The 19,103-nt window shown below is 63.6% G+C and overlaps 1 protein-coding gene and 1 long non-coding RNA gene across 2 annotated transcripts; one reads left to right on the top strand and one right to left on the bottom strand.

Moving 5' to 3' along the window:
* Positions 1–175: 175 nt before the first annotated feature.
* On the top strand, positions 176–15,372 carry SMTNL2 (smoothelin like 2). The gene is made up of 8 exons (XM_077893182.1): positions 176–589; positions 6,279–6,369; positions 6,791–7,048; positions 7,399–7,468; positions 8,382–8,546; positions 9,123–9,240; positions 9,462–9,613; positions 14,510–15,372. The coding sequence occupies exons 1-8, from the start codon at positions 191–193 to the stop codon at positions 14,634–14,636; spliced, it is 1,380 nt and encodes a 459-aa protein (XP_077749308.1). The 5' UTR covers positions 176–190; the 3' UTR covers positions 14,637–15,372.
* A 235-nt stretch (positions 15,373–15,607) lies between these two features.
* Positions 15,608–16,997, bottom strand: LOC144305452 (uncharacterized). Its single transcript, XR_013372468.1, has 3 exons — positions 16,844–16,997; positions 16,415–16,602; positions 15,608–15,673 (listed from the first exon to the last, which is right to left on the bottom strand). It is a non-coding gene; the product is annotated as an uncharacterized LOC144305452 (long non-coding RNA).
* Positions 16,998–19,103: the final 2,106 nt, after the last annotated feature.

Here is a 19,103-nt window from a genome sequence, read left to right as displayed (position 1 = left end):
TCGCGGCCTGCGCTCCCCGGCTCCGCCCCGCGGCCCCGCCCCCGCGCGGCGCCCAGTCCCGGGCCGCCCGCGCCTCCCTCCGCCCCTCCCGCGAACCCAGCCGGCGGCGGCCAGTCGCAGCCCGGAGCAGCGGCGGCGCTGGTGTCCTCTCCCCGCAGACCCGCGCTCGGCCCGCGTGCCCCGCGGGGCCATGGAGCCCGGCCCCGACGCCGAGGAGGCGCGCACCGTGCGAGAGGCGCTGGGCCGCTACGAGGCGGCGCTGGAGGGCGCGGTGCGCGCGCTGCACGAGGACATGCAGGGGCTGCAGCGCGGCGTGGAGAGGCGCGTGGCCGAGGCGCTGCGCCTGGCCGGCCCGCTGGCGCGCACGGTGGCCGAGCTGCAGCGCGACAACCAGCGGCTGCAGTCGCAGCTCGAGCGCTTGACGCGGCAGGTGGAGGCGCTGGGCTTGGGGACCGGGCAGGCCCCCGCCGCAGGCTCGCCCGGCACGCACAGCCCCCCGGCCGCGCCCGCCGCCCCCGGCCGCGCGCCCCGCCTGGGCTCCGCGCGCTTCGCCAGCCACGCCACCTTCTCGCTGTCCGGCCGTGGCCAGGTGAGCCTGGGGCGGGGAGGGAGGGCGCCGGGGCGGGGGGATGTGGGAGGGCTGCGCTCCCGGGGCCGCCCCTCCGCCTCCAGTGCGTGGTCTTCTGGCCTGGGGGCTGCGGGGGTCCGGCCCCCACCCGCAGCAGGAGAGGGCCGGGGCGCCCGCTGCACCTGTCCCGGGCCCCCGCCTTTCTCTGGAGCCAGGCCCTGTTCTATCTCCCTCTCCTCTTTGTCCCCATGGCGCTGAGGCAGGGCCCCTGACCAGTCCGAATGGTCAGCAGCCCCCGACTGCCCCACCTGCACCCCCGCTTCACTGAGGCCTGACGGCTCTCGTTATTAATTAACCCAGATTGAGAACTCAGTACCCCCTGCGTGTGAGAGAGAGGGGGTCGCCAGGAGGACACTATGTGGTCCAGCGACCGCGTTGGGGAGCCGGCAGGGGTCAGGAGAGATGGCAGTCTCTAGCTTCCTGGGGTCAGTACCCGCGCGGGGGTGGGGGAGGCCGGCTGGACAGGGCACTACCCTGAGCCTGGGGCCCCCTGAAGAGGCCGGGAGAAGGTTTCCATGGTGTGTGTAGTGGCTCTTAGGTGGGGTTTTCCACTCTGCTCAGGCATGTGCTCTGGGGTTGGGTTTCCAGGGTCTGGGTGTGACTCGTTTGCACCTGCTGCCCCTCCTTGGTTTAGTCCCTCAGTTCAGATCTCCTGAGTGGGCTGGGCTGTCCCTCAAGGGGCCAGGAGGAGGGGGAGCAGATGAGCTCTGGCCCCCAGGGGGCCATGCTGGGTGGGAGCTGGCCCCAGGGGGGAGCCACTTCCCAGTGGGCGTCCCAGCCCCGTCTCCTGCTGCTGGCGCAGGTGGAGGTGGGCTGGGGGCCGTGTGTGCAGGCCCAACAGAGCTAAACTGAATGAGAGGAGAGGGGAGAGAATTGTGAAGGCCGCCTGGGGACTTGGTACCCGGGGGGCAAGACATTCTTCAACCCATGGTGGTGGCAGTGCTCTGGGTGAAGTCCTGGATGTACAGACACGCTTAATTCTGTCCTGTGAACACAACTCACTACGCGTTTGTGGTGTAAAGTCACCACCGTGAGCTCACACGTGCCTGGTAAACTGTGTCATCAGCTGTTTCTGAAGTTGAGTTCATGTGCTCCTGTCTGCTTGTGGCAGCAGCTGCCCAAGGTTTCAGAAGAATAATGTCTGGGTCATGTGTATACAAACATGTATGTGCACACACTTGCTCATACATGGGCCTCTCCAGTCGTCTATTTCCATGGGAATTGGCCATGCTCACCTGAGGGGAGCTGGTCCTCTTGGTTATGGGGTGGAGAGGGAGGGTGAGGGTGCTGGGCAGGGGGGAACAGGGTCCTCCTTGTAGCCACCTGCAAGCTCCCGCAAGGACAGATGGCAGGGTGCAGGGTGGTTGGACCCAGGCTGGGGTACATGAGGGGCCCTGGGAGAGAAGACAGTCTGACCTGGGGTTGGACTGGGTGGATAGAGACCTGCGGCTGCCTGGGGAGGGATCAGCCAGGTGAGGGGGTGTCTGGGTGCAGGCAGGAGCCTGGCCACCGGGGAGCTGCTGGAGGTGCTGGGTTGTGGTTGGGTCATGCTGAGCACGAGGGGCAGCCCCAGAGTGGTCGGAGGCTCGGATCTGTGGAGGCTGGATGGTGGGGAGGTACCAGGGCAGAGCCTGCAGCCGAAGCCCTTAGTGGGCCAGGTCTTCGGGGCAATTGTACAGGAGAAGTTGAGGCTGGAGCCTTGGGTGGAGGTGATGTCAGGTACCCAGCAGCCCAGTGGGAGCCCTGTCTTAGAGGTCGGGAGGGCAGCCCTCCGGGAGGAAGCGGCTGGGTTGCAGGAACGCTATGGCTTCTTAGGGCACGGGGGCAGAGACTTGGTGGGACAGCGGGCTGCGGCTGCGGGAAGCATGTGGGTGGAGGATGGCCCAGGTATCCAGGGGGTCAGCATCCCCTTAACTGAAGCCATGCGGGCCCCCACTTTGCACGCAGCCCCTGTCTCGGGCGTGTGGACATGGGCTTCCCTCCAGTTTCTGGTGGTCGACGGGGCCGCATGGAGCCACATACACATCCCTGCTCTTGGGGTGTGACCCGCGATGGGGGCTTGGCCACTGACAGGGGTCGGCTTCGGGCTGGGCCCCTGGGCTACCCCGAGTCTGCGTCACGGGATAAGGGTCCAGTTAGGGCTGCTGTTACCCTGCCCCTCTTCCATCAGTGAGATTTAGGGAACTTTCTGCTTCCTGCTATCTCAAAGTGCTGGGTGCAAATGTAGGGGGTGGGTCATGCTCAGTGTACCAACGTCCCCTGAATGTAGAGGGAGAGAGTTGATGGAGTTATCCGCTTTTGGGCGCATGTACCTTTGGCCTTGCACGATGGTGGGAAGACAGAGGTGCAGCGGGGGGAGTGCCAGGAGGACAGAGAGGGCAGGGCAGTGGAGTGGGAGGCCCGCGTCCCTAGCGCAGGCAGGAGCTGCTCCTGTCACCTTTGCTGTGAGGCCTTGGGGTTGGGCCTCAGTTTCTCTGCGTCTGAAGCAGTTGGGCTGGACTGGCCAGGCGCTTGTGACAGCGAGAGCAGCCGGATCCTTTCACAAGCGTGTGTAGCGGCAGCCTGAGGCTGGGCTGGGCCAGGCACCTGGGCAGGAGCTGTCCCCTGGACGTGTCCCCGGCATATCTGGAGCCACCGCGTCCTCGGGCAGAAGCGCTGCAGGCCCTGGGGACACTGCCAGGAGTTGGGCTGCCTGCGAGAGAAACCAGACTCCCTTATCAGTCTTCCTCTCCAGACGCAATAGGAGAGGTCACTGCCCTCGGGACGCATTTGTACTAGGTCTGGAGAACCCAGCGTGAGCGTGGGTGGAGGGGCCACGGTCAGAAGGGGGCTGTGGCTGCAGGAGGAACCCCTGAAAGTCCCTGCACCCCACTAAGTCAGTATGACCTTTTCAGCAGGAGCGATGTATTTCCCGAGTCCCCAAAGTCACTCACCCTGCGCCTCCTGCACCGTGTTCCCAGGCCTGGGCTTGCTCCTCTGAACACAAAGCCCAGAGGGGTACCTTGGGGTGCACCAGCCGCCTCCTGGGGACCACTTCCCGACCCCCAGGCCCCTGGTGACTCCTGTCTCAGCACACAGGGGCCCCTCGCCCCGGCTGTACAGAGGTCCTGCTGGGGTGGTTGCCCATTGTCACCCATCTCTTTCCCCTCATCCAGCCACAACAGGTGCAGGGGTCTGGGGTTCGGCCTGCCCCAGGCTCTGGGGGGCACATTCCTGCTGGGCTGTCCCCCTGTTCTCTGGGAGGCCAGAGCACCTTGTGGAACGACTGTCAGGTTGGGGCGGGAGACCTGGGCGCCTTGGACACAGGCTCCATTAGCCAGCCGTGTGAGTCGAGGTGCCGCTGCCCCCACCATCATGCTGCTGGGCTGTGTGATGATGAGGTCGGGGGTGGTCTCTGAAGAGGCCTCCCCATGAGCTAGGGACAGGGGACCCTGGGCGTCTGGTCTCAGCCCACACCCCAGCTGCTGCCGTCTGGCCGCTCCACGGGAGGGAATCTGGCCGGTCAACACCCCGCCCCCACGTCACCGGTTGGGGGCCCTGCAACGTGCAGGGGCAGGCACCTAGGCCCCCCCAGACCCACATTCCTGGGAAACAGGTTCACCAGCAGCCTGTCCCTCCCAGCTGCTCCCTGGACCTGTGGCACCGGTTGGACCAGACAAGGGCAGGTGGTGGTGGGGACACAGAGACCCCAGGGCTGGCAGGAGCGGGGGGGCACTGGGTGGACTGGTTGTTTCTTCTCCTTCCGAGTTGGCTTGAAGCCAGCCAGCGTGTGGCCCTGGGGTGCTGGCAGGTGCCCCCTTCCCTGCTGTGCCTGTGAGTGGGCCTGGCCCCCTGCCCCATCCTCCTGAGTCCTATCCTTTCTCACTTCTGCAGGGACCCCACCTGTTCCATGTGGATGAGCCCCTTGGGCCCCCCTCATGGCTAAAGCTCACCCCAGCTTCTCCTCCAGGTCCCCACCCTCTGACTCAGTTCTTAAACTCAACAGGCACTGTCCGGAGCTCATCACGACCCCTTCCTGGACCCTAGGCCTTTGTGGGCACGCCCACCCTCCTGACACCCCCCTTACATCTCCCCGCCCCTCTAACCACTCCTCCTGGGTGGATGCCTCCCCCCTTGTCCAGGGTCCCGCCTGTGAGCCCCTGGCCAGCTCTTCCTCTGCCATGCTCGGGACCCAGGAAGCCTCTTTTCCCTCCTTCCTCAAGTGTGAGGCCCATACGCCAGCTGTGCTTTGACCTCAGGTCCCTGGTGAGGGGGACGACTCACATGCCATGTGTGTCAGACCTCGTCCTTCTTTCCCAACCGGCGCTCCCCCCTTCATCCTCGCGTCCCTCTGATCCACAGCCCAGGCTTACAGGAGGCGTCGGCCCTTTCTCCATGTCTGTTCACGTCCCCAGTGCTCTGCGTCCCTCTGTGTGGCCCAGCCAATGCCCCGTGTCCCCTGTGGACTGGCCCCGGGGGCTGTGTGGTGCATCTCTGGCCACAGACTGGGACACTTTGTGCTTTGAAGCCTCTTTCTACGGATTAGTCCCTGTGCTGGGAACAGGCTCCTATCCCCATCGCCCTGGCTGGCTGCAGACTGGGCATGGGCGCTGCCACCTCTGGGAGGCCTCCCTGACCCACTGAGCTGGAGGAGGTCTATTGGAGGCATAGGCTCTCAGGCTGGCTTGGCAGAGGGGTGCCCACAGGACGGGCTGTGCCACCTGGGGTCCAGGATGGTCTTTGTCACTCCTCTGGGGGCCTTGCTTGGATGCGTCTGTGGAAGGGCACGGCCAGCGTCTTCGCAGAGCCCCAGTGGCCGTCAGCCCGCATCCCCTTTCTGCTGGGCAGATGTTCCCCGCCTCTCACTTCCCTCGCAGTGAGTGGCCAGGCCCCTGCGGAGGAGACTGTCCCTTCCCTGGGCCCTGGTTCCATCCGCCCAGTGAGCTGGTTTATGTGGAACAGCCCAGAAAAAGGGCCTGACCCGTGCTAGAGGCCTGGATGGGACTTCTGTAGCCACCTTGCCTCCGACGGAGAAATGGGCCCAGACAGGGCATGATCCTCCCCCGAGAAGCAGCACAGGGGTTGGTGGTGCGACCAGGACACTGGCTGGGCTGGGGGCTGGGGGTGTTGGCTCTGCTGTGACGCAGAGAAGATGACAGAGGGGCCCCCGGGAGCCAGGCAGCCCTCAGACTCCAGGCTGACACATGACCCTGGGTCCCATGAAAGGTCTTTGGTGCCCGAGGTCAGCATAGACCCCTTCTGCTTCTGCCTGGGCAGCCCCCATGAAGGTGGCGGAGCTGCCCACCGGCTATGACCAGGGGCCCGAGCTGCCCGCCGACTGGGACCAAGGGGCCAGGCTCCCCCAGCTGGGGAGAGGTCTGGGAGGGAGCCGGGCCACTCTGCACGTGGCACCTCGGAGCCCTTGGTCCTGACCTTTGGTGTCCGGCACTTTGGGGCAGGTTTGTGGGGTCCCAGAGGTCAGCAGTGGGGCTGGGATGCCCCAGCTTGCCATGTGGCCTGGGCCTGTTTCTGTGTCTTCCGGGGGCTGCTTCTCAAACTGGAGTGTGTTTGCCCCCACCCCCTGCCCGGGCAAGGATAGGCTTTAGATGATGACTTTGAGGGTGCGCAGCTGGCCTGCCTGACAGCCCCCTTGGTGGCGGTGTCTCCGCAGAGCGTGGATTTCCAGGATGAAGCCGGTGAGGCGGATGCCAGGAAGGCCTCGGACCCTGGCATCATCGAGAATGGGCACCAGCCAGGAGCAGGTAGGGGCCCGTGGCCCGGGAGGGGTGGCTTGGGGGCTTGCGTCCATGGCCAGAGAGCGCCTGACCCTGGACCACAGCAGTCAGAGGGGCTGCCCCGAAGTGGAAGAACTTTTTAAACACAGTGGAAGATGGAAGCTCCCGGGAGGCAGTGAGCTTCTCTGTCGCTGGAGAAACGAACAGGGCCTGAGGAGTGGTCTAGGCAGCCTGTCGCATGGAGCAGCCAACAGGCCAGCTAGGGTGTCCTGAGCTGACCAAGAGACGGCTGGGGCCAGACCTGGACTCTGGGTGGAGCGTCGAGGTGTCCCCAGGGAGGGATACCTGGGAGGCTTTCTTGGAGAAGGTGGGAGGGGGGTCAGGAGGCTAGCATCCTGCTGGGGAGCTCTGAGGCCCTACGCTGTGGCTGACCTGCACCGCCCCCCAGGGTCACATGCTCCAGGTATGGGTGATGGACCTGCCGAGGCTGCCGAAACCTTCCCAGCACCAGAGCCCCCCCGGCCTCGCCCCGTGAGCCTCTCCTTGGGGCTGCCTCATCAGCCTGTCACGGCCATCACTCGGATGCCTGAGAAGTTCTCAGGGGAGACCTCGGCCGCGGCTCTGTCGCCCACGTCTGCCGCTGTCCTGGGGGCCCTCAGCCTGAGCCCCAGTGAGGCCACCACTGCCTGGACTGCGGCACTCAGCGGTAGGAGCAGGAGAGCGTGACCTAGGGACAACCCTATATCCAGGTGGGAGGGCAGGCAGGGCACATGGTGGGGGGTGGCACCAGACCCCAAAGAGCTGGAGCCCTACAGCCCCATTGTGCCTGTCCACAGCCTGTGCCCTGGTGATGCTCCTGGGCTCTGGGAATACCATGTGGGTCCCCAGCTCAGGGCTGGGGCTGCGCTCTCTGAGATGGGGAGCACAGATGGGACCTGTTCTCTCTGTGCTCCTCCCCTGACCATGGGCCATGGCTAAGCCCAGCGCACCCGCCTGTCTGGCGCAGGGAAGGGAGGATGGCTGCCGGGGCTACTTCTCTTTCTGCTTGTCCCACAGAGAAGAACCCCCCAGCCCCGTGCTCGAGTTCCAGCTATGGGGCAGCGTCTGCTGGCAGGAACAGCAACAGGTGGGTCAGGGTGAGGATGCTTGTGGGGATGGCCTCGGGCTCCCAGGCCACCAGCAGGTGCCTTCTGAGCTGACCCAGAGCTCCAGGGCCAGGGTGTGGGGCCGTAGGGCCACAGTGTCACAGGGTCATAGGGCCACAAGGTCATGGGGTCATAGGGCTGCAGGGTCACAGGGTCGTAGGGCTGTGGGGCCAGATTAGGGCTGGGAGGCTACGGGGGAGTGGGGCGGCGTCCTCTGATGGTGTCATGTGGAGAAATGTGGCCGTGGAGGACTCCTCCTCCCATCAGGGCTGTGGGAGGACAGGAGGCCGTGTCCCTGACCCCCCAGAGGACAGGCAGTGGCAGGCTGTCCTCATCCGTGGCTGGGCTCCCTCAGCTGGGTGCTTTCTAGGGGGACGACGGAGGTGGAAGGGGGGAGGAGAAGGACGAGGGAGGCACCTGGAAAGGCCCCTCCCGCTGGCAGCTGTCCCTGTGCCCCCAGGCCAGCTGCGCAGAGAGGAGCTGGTGAGGAGGCAGGGGACTGGCTGGGCTCCTTTTGTCATGAGAAAGGAAAATTGTGACTTTCTGGCAGATTGTTGAGGAGGAAACAAAAGGGGTCTTGTCCAGTGGGGGTGGAGGGGGGCCTGGGGCTGGCTTGGGGTCACCTTCTGCCCTGGGAGGACCCCCACCCCCACCCCAGGAGTTGGCACCTGCCAAGGGGTGATTATGGGACTGCTGTCCCTCCCTGTCGTGGGCTGGCCTCCACTCTGGACTGATGCTGCCAGAGAACCAGCTCCACAGGTTGGGGCACCTCCAAAGGGTGGCGGGCAGAGCCTCCTGTGTTTCTGCTGCAGGCCCCCTACCCCATCACTCCACAGGAGGGACCCTGGACCTGTGTGTGGCCAGGCTGCTCTTGACACACGGTTCTCTCCTCAGCCCACCGCAGGCCATGCTACCCCAGTCACCCCCCTCGCCCCCACCACCGGCCACCTTGCAGGCCCGGCGCCGGGAGCTGGTAAGGTCGCAGACGCTGCCCCGCACTTCGGGAGCGCAGGCCCGGAAGGCACTGTTTGAGAAGTGGGAGCAGGACACAGCTGGCAAGTAGGGACACCCCTGCCGGGTGGGAGCCACGGGGATGGGGGGGTAGGAGGCCCTGTCCCCTACCCGTTAGGGTGTCCCCGTTAGAGGCACCCCTTGGTGTCTGGACGGCCCAGAGAGACCATAGGGGTTGAGGGTTGGGTTCCAGGGGGGAGCTGTGTGCTGTTGTTGGCATGGGTACCCAGTGCCGTGTGCAGGGTGGGGCCCTACTTTGTGTGGCAAGTACACCCCCCACTCCTGGCTTCCTCCCCTCACCAAGGGAGGTTACCTCGGCGTGTGCCTGCTGAGCCACACCGCCTAATCTTGGGGTTTGGGGATGTCGTGGGGCGTGAGGAGGCCCTCCCTGGGGGTGGCTAGGATAGATGATCAGAGGAGCAGGGGGCAGGCTCAAGTCCTGTGTCCCAGGATGACCTGGTGACCCTCAATCCCTGGCTGGGGGGAGGGCAGTCTTGCCCCATATGGTGGGGGGGCGGCCATGTGCCCACACATCGTCCGGGGGCCCCGGGGACCCCTGGGAGGACAGAGTGGCTGCCGGCGGCCCCCACGGCCTCCCCACTCTGGCCTGCGCTCTTTGTACAGGGGGAGAGGCGAGGTGCGGGCCAAGCTGAAGCGCTCACAGAGCTTCGGCGTGGCCAGTGCCAGCAGCATCAAGCAGCTCCTGCTCGAGTGGTGCCGCAAGAAGACTGTGGGCTACCAGGTGGGCCTGGCCTGGGGCCCCTCCTGGCTGGGGCGGGCAAGCTGCAGCCCCAGGGGCTGGCCTTCACAGCAGGTGCTCCAGAACCCAGGGATGCGTGCGTCTGCATCTGAGCAGCGTCTGGGCCTCAGCCTGGGGCTGGGTGGCAGGGCTGGAAGGGCTGTGTGTGGGAAGCCATGCCCCCGCCCCGCTCATCCCCTGCATTGCTCCCTGCCCTCCTGAAGCATGTGGACCTGCAGAACTTCTCCTCCAGCTGGAGCGATGGGATGGCCTTCTGCGCCCTGGTGCACTCCTTCTTTCCCGATGCCTTCGACTATGGTGCCCTGAGCCCCTCGCAGCGGCAGAAGAACTTCGAGCTGGCCTTCAGCACAGCCGAGTGAGTGCAGCGACCCCTGCGCTCGGCAGTGGCCCTGGGGGGGCACGGGGAGCACGGGGAGCACGGAGCAGGCGGGTGTGAGGCCCTCTGGTGTGACCGGAGCCTGCAGGGGTTGCCCACACATGCTCTACTCGTGGCTCCTGCCCAAGCCCCGGGGTGCGGTCTGGGAGGCCAGCCCCTGATGGGCTTGGGGTGGGTGGGGGGCGTGGGCTGGGGTCTCCCAGGGTGCCTGGCCTGTGCTCTCAGGGCTATGTCTTTGAAACTTCCCCAGGAAGGAGGTGTTGTTCTGGCATTTGATGGGAAATCACCTGCCGTCCTGAGCCTGGCTTGTCAGGAGGACATTGAGGGGGGCGACTCTGGGAGCCCTGGCACTTGGGGAGCCTCAGCTCCTGGGCTGGCCTGCCTAGCATTGGGCTGTGCTCGCAGGCCTGGCAGTGGACGCACCAGCTCATGGTGCTGACGGGAGGAGCTGGGGGGCCAGGGCTCTGCCCTCTCACGGGCCTGGTGGGCTGTCAGGTTGCAGAGAGCGGGGGGCTGGGAGACAATGTGTGGAGGACGTGTAGGGCTGCGGAGATGAAGCGGGGGAAGGTTAGCAGAAGGGAGGCCTCTGAAGCCGTTTCCTGCCCAAACATTAATCTGCCCCAGGGCCAACTCTGTGTCTGTGATGTAAGCCCCCCAGTTCTTGCCTTGCCCCAAGCAGGAGGTTGGCCTGCAGCAGGCCTGGACACCCAGAGGCCAGGGCAGGGTAAGGAGACCCTCCTGGAGCCGCAGCATCGCAGGATGGAGACCCCGGCCCTGGGCTCCTTGGCTGCGCTGTGAGCACGTGGGCGTTCCCCCTGTGGTGGGGTCGCAGGGGACATGTCAGACACCGGGCCCCCTCAGGGTCACCAGGGCCCCTGTGTACTTTAGGAGCCTTATCCTTCTCGGCTGCGGGGGATTAGCTGTTACCCTAATCACAGAAACAGCTCTGGATGGAGCCTGTTATGCAACTGGACCCAGACTGTGGGGAAGCGGAGCCAGGGGGCGGCTGGGCATTGGGGAGGGGTGCTTGCAGGGGTAGGCCCGATTGCCGGGAGCCCAGAGGTGGCGGTGCCATGAGTGTGCAGGCCCGGGGTGCTGGTGCAGGCCCCTGGGGTGCATCCCGGCTGGTGAGGCTGTGCCTGGAGTTCTGGGGGCCATGGCCTGGCCCGGGGTGGGCCAGGTGGGGATCAGGGCCACCGGGGTGGTGGTTGTCCCTGCGTCCTACATCATGGGGAGCACCCTGCCCTCCTGCTTGTGGGCAGCCGGAGCCTTCTAGAGCCATCTTTGGCTGTGCTTTCCCAGGATAAGGATTGAGCTCCCGGAGCCTCCAGGTTTGGGGCACATGTGCCTTCTATGCCTGGCCCTGGGGGCGATCTTCAGCTTCCCCCATACCCCGGGCTGACAGGGGGCCAAGACCTGGCCCGGTGTCCCTGGGCTGGGGAGGGGAAACATTGTGCCTATCCCTGAGGGTCTGCTCTGGCTTCTCTCCTGCCTTGAGGGGCTGCAGAGCGGGTGCCCGGGGACACCCTGTGTGGGCAGGAGTGGCTTCCCCTGGGCGCTTGTGGGAGGTGACCTCACAGGGCCCTGAGGCCATCCCCGGAGGACGGCGGCTGCTCGGAGGGGGACGCAGACACAGGGTTGCTTGCTGGAGGGGGTGCTGGGTGTTCGTTCTGGGCAGAGCATCCTCGGTGGACCAGTAGACATGTGGGGCTGTGCAGGGGGCAAGGCCGGTGGCGAGAGGGCCTGGACTCTCGGGGGTCACAGCCTGCGGACAAGAGGGCGGACTGGCCCCTGACACATGGAGTCAGCTCATGTTGGGGAGGGAGTGTGTGGGCAGGGCCAAGAGGTGCAGAGACGTGTCAGCCGGCCACCCCACCCCATCCAGGCTGTGGACACGGTGGCTACTGCCCCTTCTCCCCATAACCACCGCCCCAAGGGTCCCTGAGGCCCGGTCTGTGTGAGTGATGCAGGGTTGACAGGATGGTGAATCCACGGCCCAGATGGGTGTCCCCCGGGCTTGGAAAGTGGGAAGACTAGCCTTCTTACAAAGGGGGCTGGGTGGGTGCGTGGGGCCACCCTCTGCACCCGCTCCCTGCCGTCCCTGGTCCCCTGGGTGCTCGAGTGCCGAGGCTCCCGCTTGCCCTGTGGGGAATGTGCCCTGCTCTCGGGTTACGCCCGGCAGAAGGGGCTTCGGGCTATTTGTGGTGCTCATGTGTCTGCGTGTGAAACCAGCCGGGAGGCCGCAGCCCGACCTGGCATCCGCGGGCGCAGTGGCTTTTACAGGAGTAAAAATAACCCCTCAAGCCCCTCCCCCGCGGCCCCTCAGCCAGCCCCGTGTGGACGGACTGGTCTCGGCGCTGGGCCGGAGCCCTCCGGAGCCCTCTGGAGCCCTCGTCCCCCCGGGCCAGGCCGGGCTCAGGGAGTTCGTTTAAAACCGGCGGCGGGCGGGTGTTAGGGTCCCTGTGGCGGCCGAGGTGCCCACTCCCTGCGGCGACGGCCTTGGTTAAGCTGCCTTATCTTATGAGCACCGTCGGGGGATTAGGGAGTCGAGCATACGTGGGAGGCCGCAGTCTAGGTCGGTGACGCTCAACATTTTAAAGAGGGAGAAGGGGCCTCCGCTATTTTCGAGACTCGCAGAGTTTTACAGAAGTCACTGTGGAAGGTCACCTTCCTTCCCTTGCATTGTGATTCTAGAATGTTCTTTAGCCTGTGTGCGGCTTCTGGGAATCCTGCCGGTGCCCTTGTTGTTGGGGGGCTGGGGGGATGAGGGGGTGGGGTGGGGCCGGGGCCCGGCCTGTTTGGCGGTGGCTTCCCAACGGGGTGGCAATGAAGTGGCAACCAGGAGGCCACCCTGGTGGTGAAGGCAGGGGTGCCCGTGGGCGGAGCCAAACATGCAGGCGGGAGCTCCCTGCAGCCCTGGGCGCCCTGGGGTGAGATGGTGGAGAGGTGGCTGGGGAGACATGACAGGCAGCACGGAGAGTCCCAGGTGCCCCTAGAGGCTCAGTGAGGAAACCAGAGCCAAGTAGCTTTGGGGAAAGACGTGACAGGAAGATTCCCCGAGGATTCGCTTTTAGCACCGGAGATAGGGAAACACGAGCTGAGAACAGACTTGAGGGGCCAGATGCTCAGGAGCCCGAGGAATGGGAGGGGAGCTTCTGTGACGTCAGGGGACACTGGCCCCTTGCCCGTGGGGAGAGGACGCAGAGCTGCCCACGGCAGGGAGCACTGGTGCTTCCTCCCCAGGTTTGGAGGCCAGCTCTCCAGCCTCTTCCCAGGCTGACGCTGGGGCTGTAATGACATGACTCTCACTTAACTTGGGAGGGAGGATGGCCTGGCACACGTGTGGGGTCAGCTCGCATGGCCTGGGATCCCATGAGGCAGCCCTGGGCTGGCGGGCAAGTGGGTGGGCAAAGAGCACAGCGGGTGCTGAACAATAGCTGGGCAGGTGCGCGCAGGTCCCAGGACATGAATTGGCAACCCTTCCCCCGCAACAAGGCACAGGGGTCCCCAGCCTGGGCCACTGGGGGCGCCCTGCATGAGATCAAGCCCCCCGTGACCTCACGGGGCCCCTGGGTTCCCTCATAGGACCGGATCCAGACCAACGGGCAGGCGGTAGTGGGCCGGGACCTGGTGTGCATGTGGCTGTGATGCTGGGTTTCTGGTAGGGGGGCTGGGGGCTGGCCAGTGTTCAGGGCCCGGGAGCGCGAGGGACCCACCAGAACTGGGTGTGAGCTCCTTCGAGCACAGCCGTCCCCCCAGCCTGTGGGGGCACAGCTGGGGTCTGACTGTGCCGAGGACGTGGACTGAGCAGCAGACTTACCTCTGAACCAGCTTAGGTTCTGAAGTCCGGCCTTTCCCGTCCACGTGCTTGCTCCTTAAGTCGGGGCCTGGTGATGGAAACGGCAACCACCCTGCGGTCCGCATGCATGGAGACCCCTCTGGCCCCCTCTGCCCCGCACCCCACGGTTCCTGCAGCAGGACAGATACCAGGAGCAGTCACGTGTCGTTCTCGCCCAATGTCCGTGAGGCTGGGGCCAGGTTGTGAACCCCGACAGTCCATGCACTTGGTCACAGGGGAGGCGTAGGGACCTCGGGACCCCAGAGGTGCATTCTGCTGCGGAGTGGGGAAGGACACCCGCTGTCCTCTCCTGTCACTCTGGGTGCTGCCGCGGGAGCTGGGGACGGTGGGGAAACCACCAGAGAGTGCCCAGCCATCGCGGCATCTACACCAGGGCTGAAGGCTAGACCCGTGGTTCCCAGAGCACACGTCTTGGGGCCTGGGGGCTGGGAGGGGGGCGGGCAGCTTCCTACCGTGGCCCTGGTGACCCACCAGCGGGTGGCGAGATCAGGTGAGCGGTTCATGCCCTGCACTGAGGGAGCAGAGTTGGGGGGGAGACAAGCATTGGGAGAAGATCTCGGGGTAGAAAGTACGTGCACAGGTGTGTGTCTTGTCACCGTGAAGAGTCTCTGTGTGTGGGTCTCATAAAGGGTCTAAAACACTGTTTATGTGTCACTGGGGTGAATTTATTTCTTCATTTACTCTACATTTTGTAGCTCACGCTCATTTTTCCTCACACTGCCCCTGACACACAATGAATGTTTTGGTGATGTTTCATTCTTGCACTAAAATGTCGCTAGTAAAATTTGGACTAACAGAAGTGAAAGTTAATTCCACTGGAACTTGGAACAGGAGGTGTTTTTCAGGGATGACATAAACCGACTCGGGGGTTTCTGGGTGTGGGGGTCTGGGCAGCACTGACCCCCAAGGTCTCCTGGGGTCATGGGAGGCCCCACCCTGGGGGAGGGGGTGTTGCGGGGCTGCTGGTGTGGCCAGTACCCTCGTCCTGACGTCCTGATGGGGCTTCTGTGTTGTAGGAATCTGGCCAGTTGTGAGCGCCTCATCGAGGTGGAGGACATGATGCTGATGGGCCGCAAGCCGGACCCCATGTGCGTCTTCACCTACGTCCAGTCGCTGTACAACCACCTGCGTCGCTTTGAATGAAGCCTGTGGGGCCTGTGTTGCCAGGGCCGAGCCCAGGAGGAGCTCCCTGAGCTCGGCGGCTGGCTTGGGGTGCAAGGCGTGCCGTCCGCCTGCTGTGTTGTGTGATGCGGGCGCTGCGCGCTGTGCTCCACATGGGCGGTGGCCGGGCCCGAGGGATAGGGAGAGCCAGCCGGCGCAGTGGGTGCTAAGTGCTTATGTCCCTTCCCGTAAAAGGCTTGCCTGTGGATCCTGGAATGTGAGGTCTGTTTTCCTGCTGCCGAACTTGGTACATTGGCTTCCCGGGGTTGCGTTGTGACCAGGTGTGTTTTGTCAGAATACCCAGGGTTCCTTCCATTCGTCCATCCGTCTGCATGTGCTCCTAGGCCCTCTTCTCCTGCCTCTGGGCCTCGGCCCTGCAGCGGGGAGGACGCCCCTGTGACAGCCTGACAAGACCACATCTAGGGAAGAAGCTTCGCTGGGGCCTAGGCAACACATGCCCCCAAGTCACCCCCGCTCTCTAGGGGGTAGGGGGTGCCACCTAGTCCCCAAGTGCCCCATCCTTCCTGGGAGGCTCCACGAGGGTTGGGCTGAGAACAGGCTCCTCCCGAGGTTAACGTGATTAGGGAAGGATGGGGCCCTTTGTGCACAGGAGTAGTTTCCATTCATGTTTTTTAGGGGATTTGCTGCAGATATTAATGGGAGGTAACTGCATCTGTACTGTTGACTGTTTGTACATAAAAACACGTGTCAAACTTCACTTTGCATTTGTTATTTCTGTTTGGGGATGTGGGGCCCATGGACAAGGGATTTTGCCTGTGTTTCCAATGAAAATCTGCTTAAATCCCCCCCACCCCATCACTGCCCAGGAGGATGAAAGTCATGTTGGCACAGTAGCTGGAGAGGCTCCCTTGTCCCTGCTGGGGGGGACATGAACAGGGACCCCCCCCTTAGTGCGCTGCCGAGGTCCCGCGGGGGAGGAAGCCCACCCAGGAGGGCTTCGGACCTGTTCGAACAGGACCCTGTTCGAGGCAGTAGGTGCTGGGCTTCTCGCAGGACGTCTGTATGTGACACAGTGCAGTTAGCTTCCTCAGGAACGCTCCTCCCGCAGGTTGGGTTTTAGGAACAAATGTCTAGAATTTCCATGTGAGGAGCTGAGATGTCTTCAGCTCATACAGTGGGTGCCCAACACCTGTGCCTGTGAGCCTCCTCAGACTGAGGCCTGAGGGGGGAGGAGAGACATGGGGGGGTCTATGGGGAGAGAGGAGAGACGTGGGTGGTCTGTGGGGGGAGAGAGACATGGGTCTGTGTGGGGAGAGGATGGACGTGGGGGGTCTGGGGCAGATGAGGGACATGGAGGTCTGGGGGGGAAGAGGGACATGGGGTCTTTGGGGGGAGATGAGGGATTGGGGGGTCTGTGTGGGAGAAAGGAGGGATGTGGGGAGAGGGGAGGGACTGGGGGAGTCTGTGGGGGGAGAGGAGAGACGTGGACGAGTTCTCCAGGTGGGTGAGCAGTAGTTTGAGCAGATCTGCTTGTTGGGCCAAACCTGGTCCCATCGTCTGTGTTTCCCCACATGAGGACCCCTCCCTCCCTGACTCCCTCCCTCCCTCTCATGCTGGGGGCGCTGGGGAAGCTGAGCCCCAATATTGCCAAAGACATGTGCCCGTTTCCTTAGGGGTTTTGTTTTCCCTGTACGGGAGCTTAGGGTGTCAGACCTAAGGCCAGTCTGGGAACAGTGGCTCTGTGAACCGCATTTGCACACTCGGCTGAGTCCTAGGGGACCCATGATCCCCCCACAGACCTCAGTGCTGGCCAGTGCTCACAGAGCTCTTCCGGATTGCACGTGTGCCCTTGCACCTTTGCATATCATGCAGAGCAGATCCCGCAGGAGCACCGAGCCATTCTCCTGTGCTGGAGGCTGCTGTTCCTCGGGCCTCACGTCGGGACTCACACACCAAGGTCCTCATGTAGGTTCTACATCAGTTCCATCTGTGGTGTTTGGGGAAGGCGCTTATGATGTACTGAGCTTAAAACATGATTCCCCCCCAGGACGAGGCCCAAGGGTTGCAAGGCTAGGGCAGCACCCGCCACAAGGCACAGTAGCAAACCCTGCTTAGGCCTGGCTTCCCCGGAGGTCGCGTCCTACTCCAGGTTGCTTTCCCACCCTGGTACCGATGGGTACCCCCTTTACATCCCCCTCACCCCTGCCCCGCCCTGCCCTGAAAATTACTTCAGAGTACTCGTAAGATTGTCACGCTTTTCCAGATCGATTCCATCACCTGGCTTCTGTTGACACTAAGTCCGACTGCATTGGCCTGTGTGTCCCTGATGAGGACGTTCTGGCTGCGCTGGGATGGGCTTCAGCACCTCTGACAGCTGGTGGGGTGTTTCTCAGAGCGAGGGAGCACTTTGTGAATATGATACGGTATGTGCTGCCCAGGGGAGGGTACAGGCCAGGTGTTTGGGGAACAGTTTGTTAAAGCCAATGAATTTCGCAAATGGGCGGGATGACAAAAAGCCCTCGCTTCCCCAGCCATGGGGGTCGGCGGCTTGACACCAGAGGAGGCGAACAGGACGCAGTGTGCAGTGTGTCCAGCCACCCCCCCCCCACCCCCCGCCTCCAGCTCTGCAGGACTCCAGGCAGGCGAGCGGCTGGCTAACAACATGGGTGGAGTTGGTCGGCCTTGGGTGGGACACGTTCCCCACCCAGCAGAACCAGCTGTGTCAGGGTTTCTGAGCCGGTGACGCGGCCCGCTCACTGTGGCTCCAGCCGTCTGCACCATGGGCTCCTGCCGACTGATAAATGTTCTTGTGTGATGACCCATCTTTACTCCCTTGACCTGTCATCTGGGGGTTCTTGGTCCTGCTTTGACGTTGAGTGGCCTGTAATGTCCTCGGAACGAACACGTCCCCAGTGCCCGCACAAGCCTCTTCACTTGAAAGCAGCAAATATGGGCAAATGCCCAGAAGGGAAGGAGTGAGGATACTGGGCTCTCCCAGCCACCGCCCCCCACCCCCCCACCCCCCCCACCCCGCCTCAGCAGCCTTGCGGGGAGGAGGATGTGGGATCAGGTGCAAGAAAGAGCTAGAAAGCGGCCCCCAACCTGTGGGGCAGGTGGTGGTCCTGGAGGTAGGCAGAGAGATGCCCTCTGGCCCTTGGGTCACCCCCCACCCCTCGCGGACCCGGTGTTCACACACTGGCTGGGGTACAGGCTTGTTTTCACAAAACCCATGTTTTAATCACGCACCAACGCCCTCAGCACCTTTGGTGTCTCGGTGGTGCCAGCGGTGCTGGCGTCCAGCAGGACCCCCACCCCCCTGGCTGTTTCGGTCCCTGGCTTGGTCTCCTTTCCTGGATCCGCCCCCTGCGTCAGGAGTTCAGGACACGGGGCTGGTGTGGACTTCAGGAGGCCAGGGTGGTCCGTTGGGACAGGGTGCTTCACCTCCGCAGCCTCCTCCGCGATGAGCTCCTTTTCCAGTGTTTGCGACCTCAGCAGATGCAGTGAGATCTTCGTGTGTGGCCCACCCAGGACATCGGGAAGTCTTGCCGCACCTGGGCGGGTGGCCAGGCGACCAGAGCGGCCCACAGGCTTCCTACCATGCGTGCATGTGGGCCAGTGTGGGCGCGGAACCGTGCTGGCAGAGGCTGGAATCCCCTTCTACACAGTGTCCCGCAGCATCAGAGCTACCCTGTGGTTCCACTTAGGAAAGTCTCCAGTTTGGAGAAGGGTTGGAGGAGGATGTCCAGGGACACACGTCTTCCCTCATGTGTTGCCAACGCGCTGCCACGTGCACATTCCCCTTACTCTGGTTTGCTGAGGACTCAGTGAAAAGTGCAGAGGTCACAACACCCAGCCCCAAATCCTTAGACGCCTGCAACAGTGTCAACCTGGTCCCCCGCTTGTGGCCTGTTAGTGTGGGGGCAGACGTACCTTCATCCACGTGCAGGCTGTGGCCAAGTTTCTCTAACTGTCCCCATGGGGTTCCAAGGCTGCTTAAAACATTCAGAGACCCAGAGGCTCCCATCAGAGTGCTCGCATTAGGTGGGGTTGCTGTGTCTCTTCCAGGTCTTCATCAAGAACCCCCCCTCCACCCACTCCACTTTTCATTTAGTGTCTATTTTCTCTTTGATTCTTCGGAGGAGCCCAGGCAGGTGCCCCCAGGCCGTGCCCCTTCCTGACTAGACCCAGGGGAGGCCAGGTTGGTGCAGGGGTGCCCCATGTGGGAGGGCCGGTTGCACCAAACACCTGCGGGATCATGGATGGATGACTTTTGCCTGAATCTGTAATTATATGGGGCGTTGAAAATGGTGATTGCCATATTCCCTCGAACTCATGGATTCTAGGTGGTTTTCTCTGTCTTGCAACGGTGTTGTAGCCTTCGATGCCATGCTGGCATCATCCTAGGTCTGCCCACTGGCTCTGGGGTCCTCCTGCCCCTGTGTCCCACCAGTCCTGGGGTGGGGGAGGCGCCACCTACCCTGCTCTGGA

The sequence above is a fragment of the Canis aureus genome, chromosome 3 (genome assembly GCF_053574225.1).
Source record: "Canis aureus isolate CA01 chromosome 3, VMU_Caureus_v.1.0, whole genome shotgun sequence".
Lineage (NCBI taxonomy): Eukaryota > Metazoa > Chordata > Mammalia > Carnivora > Canidae > Canis > Canis aureus.
Note: the sequence above shows the minus strand (reverse complement) of the source record. Positions and strands in the feature narration are given on the sequence as shown.

Bases quoted from the DNA above. Each gene is read 5' to 3' on its own strand.
- SMTNL2 (XM_077893182.1), top strand. From the start codon at position 191: ATGGAGCCCGGCCCCGACGCCGAGGAGGCGCGCACCGTGCGAGAGGCG. The intron at 9,241-9,461 runs GTGGGCCTGGCC...GCCCTCCTGAAG, and splicing joins AGAAGACTGTGGGCTACCAG to CATGTGGACCTGCAGAACTT. The intron at 9,614-14,509 runs GTGAGTGCAGCG...TCTGTGTTGTAG, and splicing joins CTGGCCTTCAGCACAGCCGA to GAATCTGGCCAGTTGTGAGC.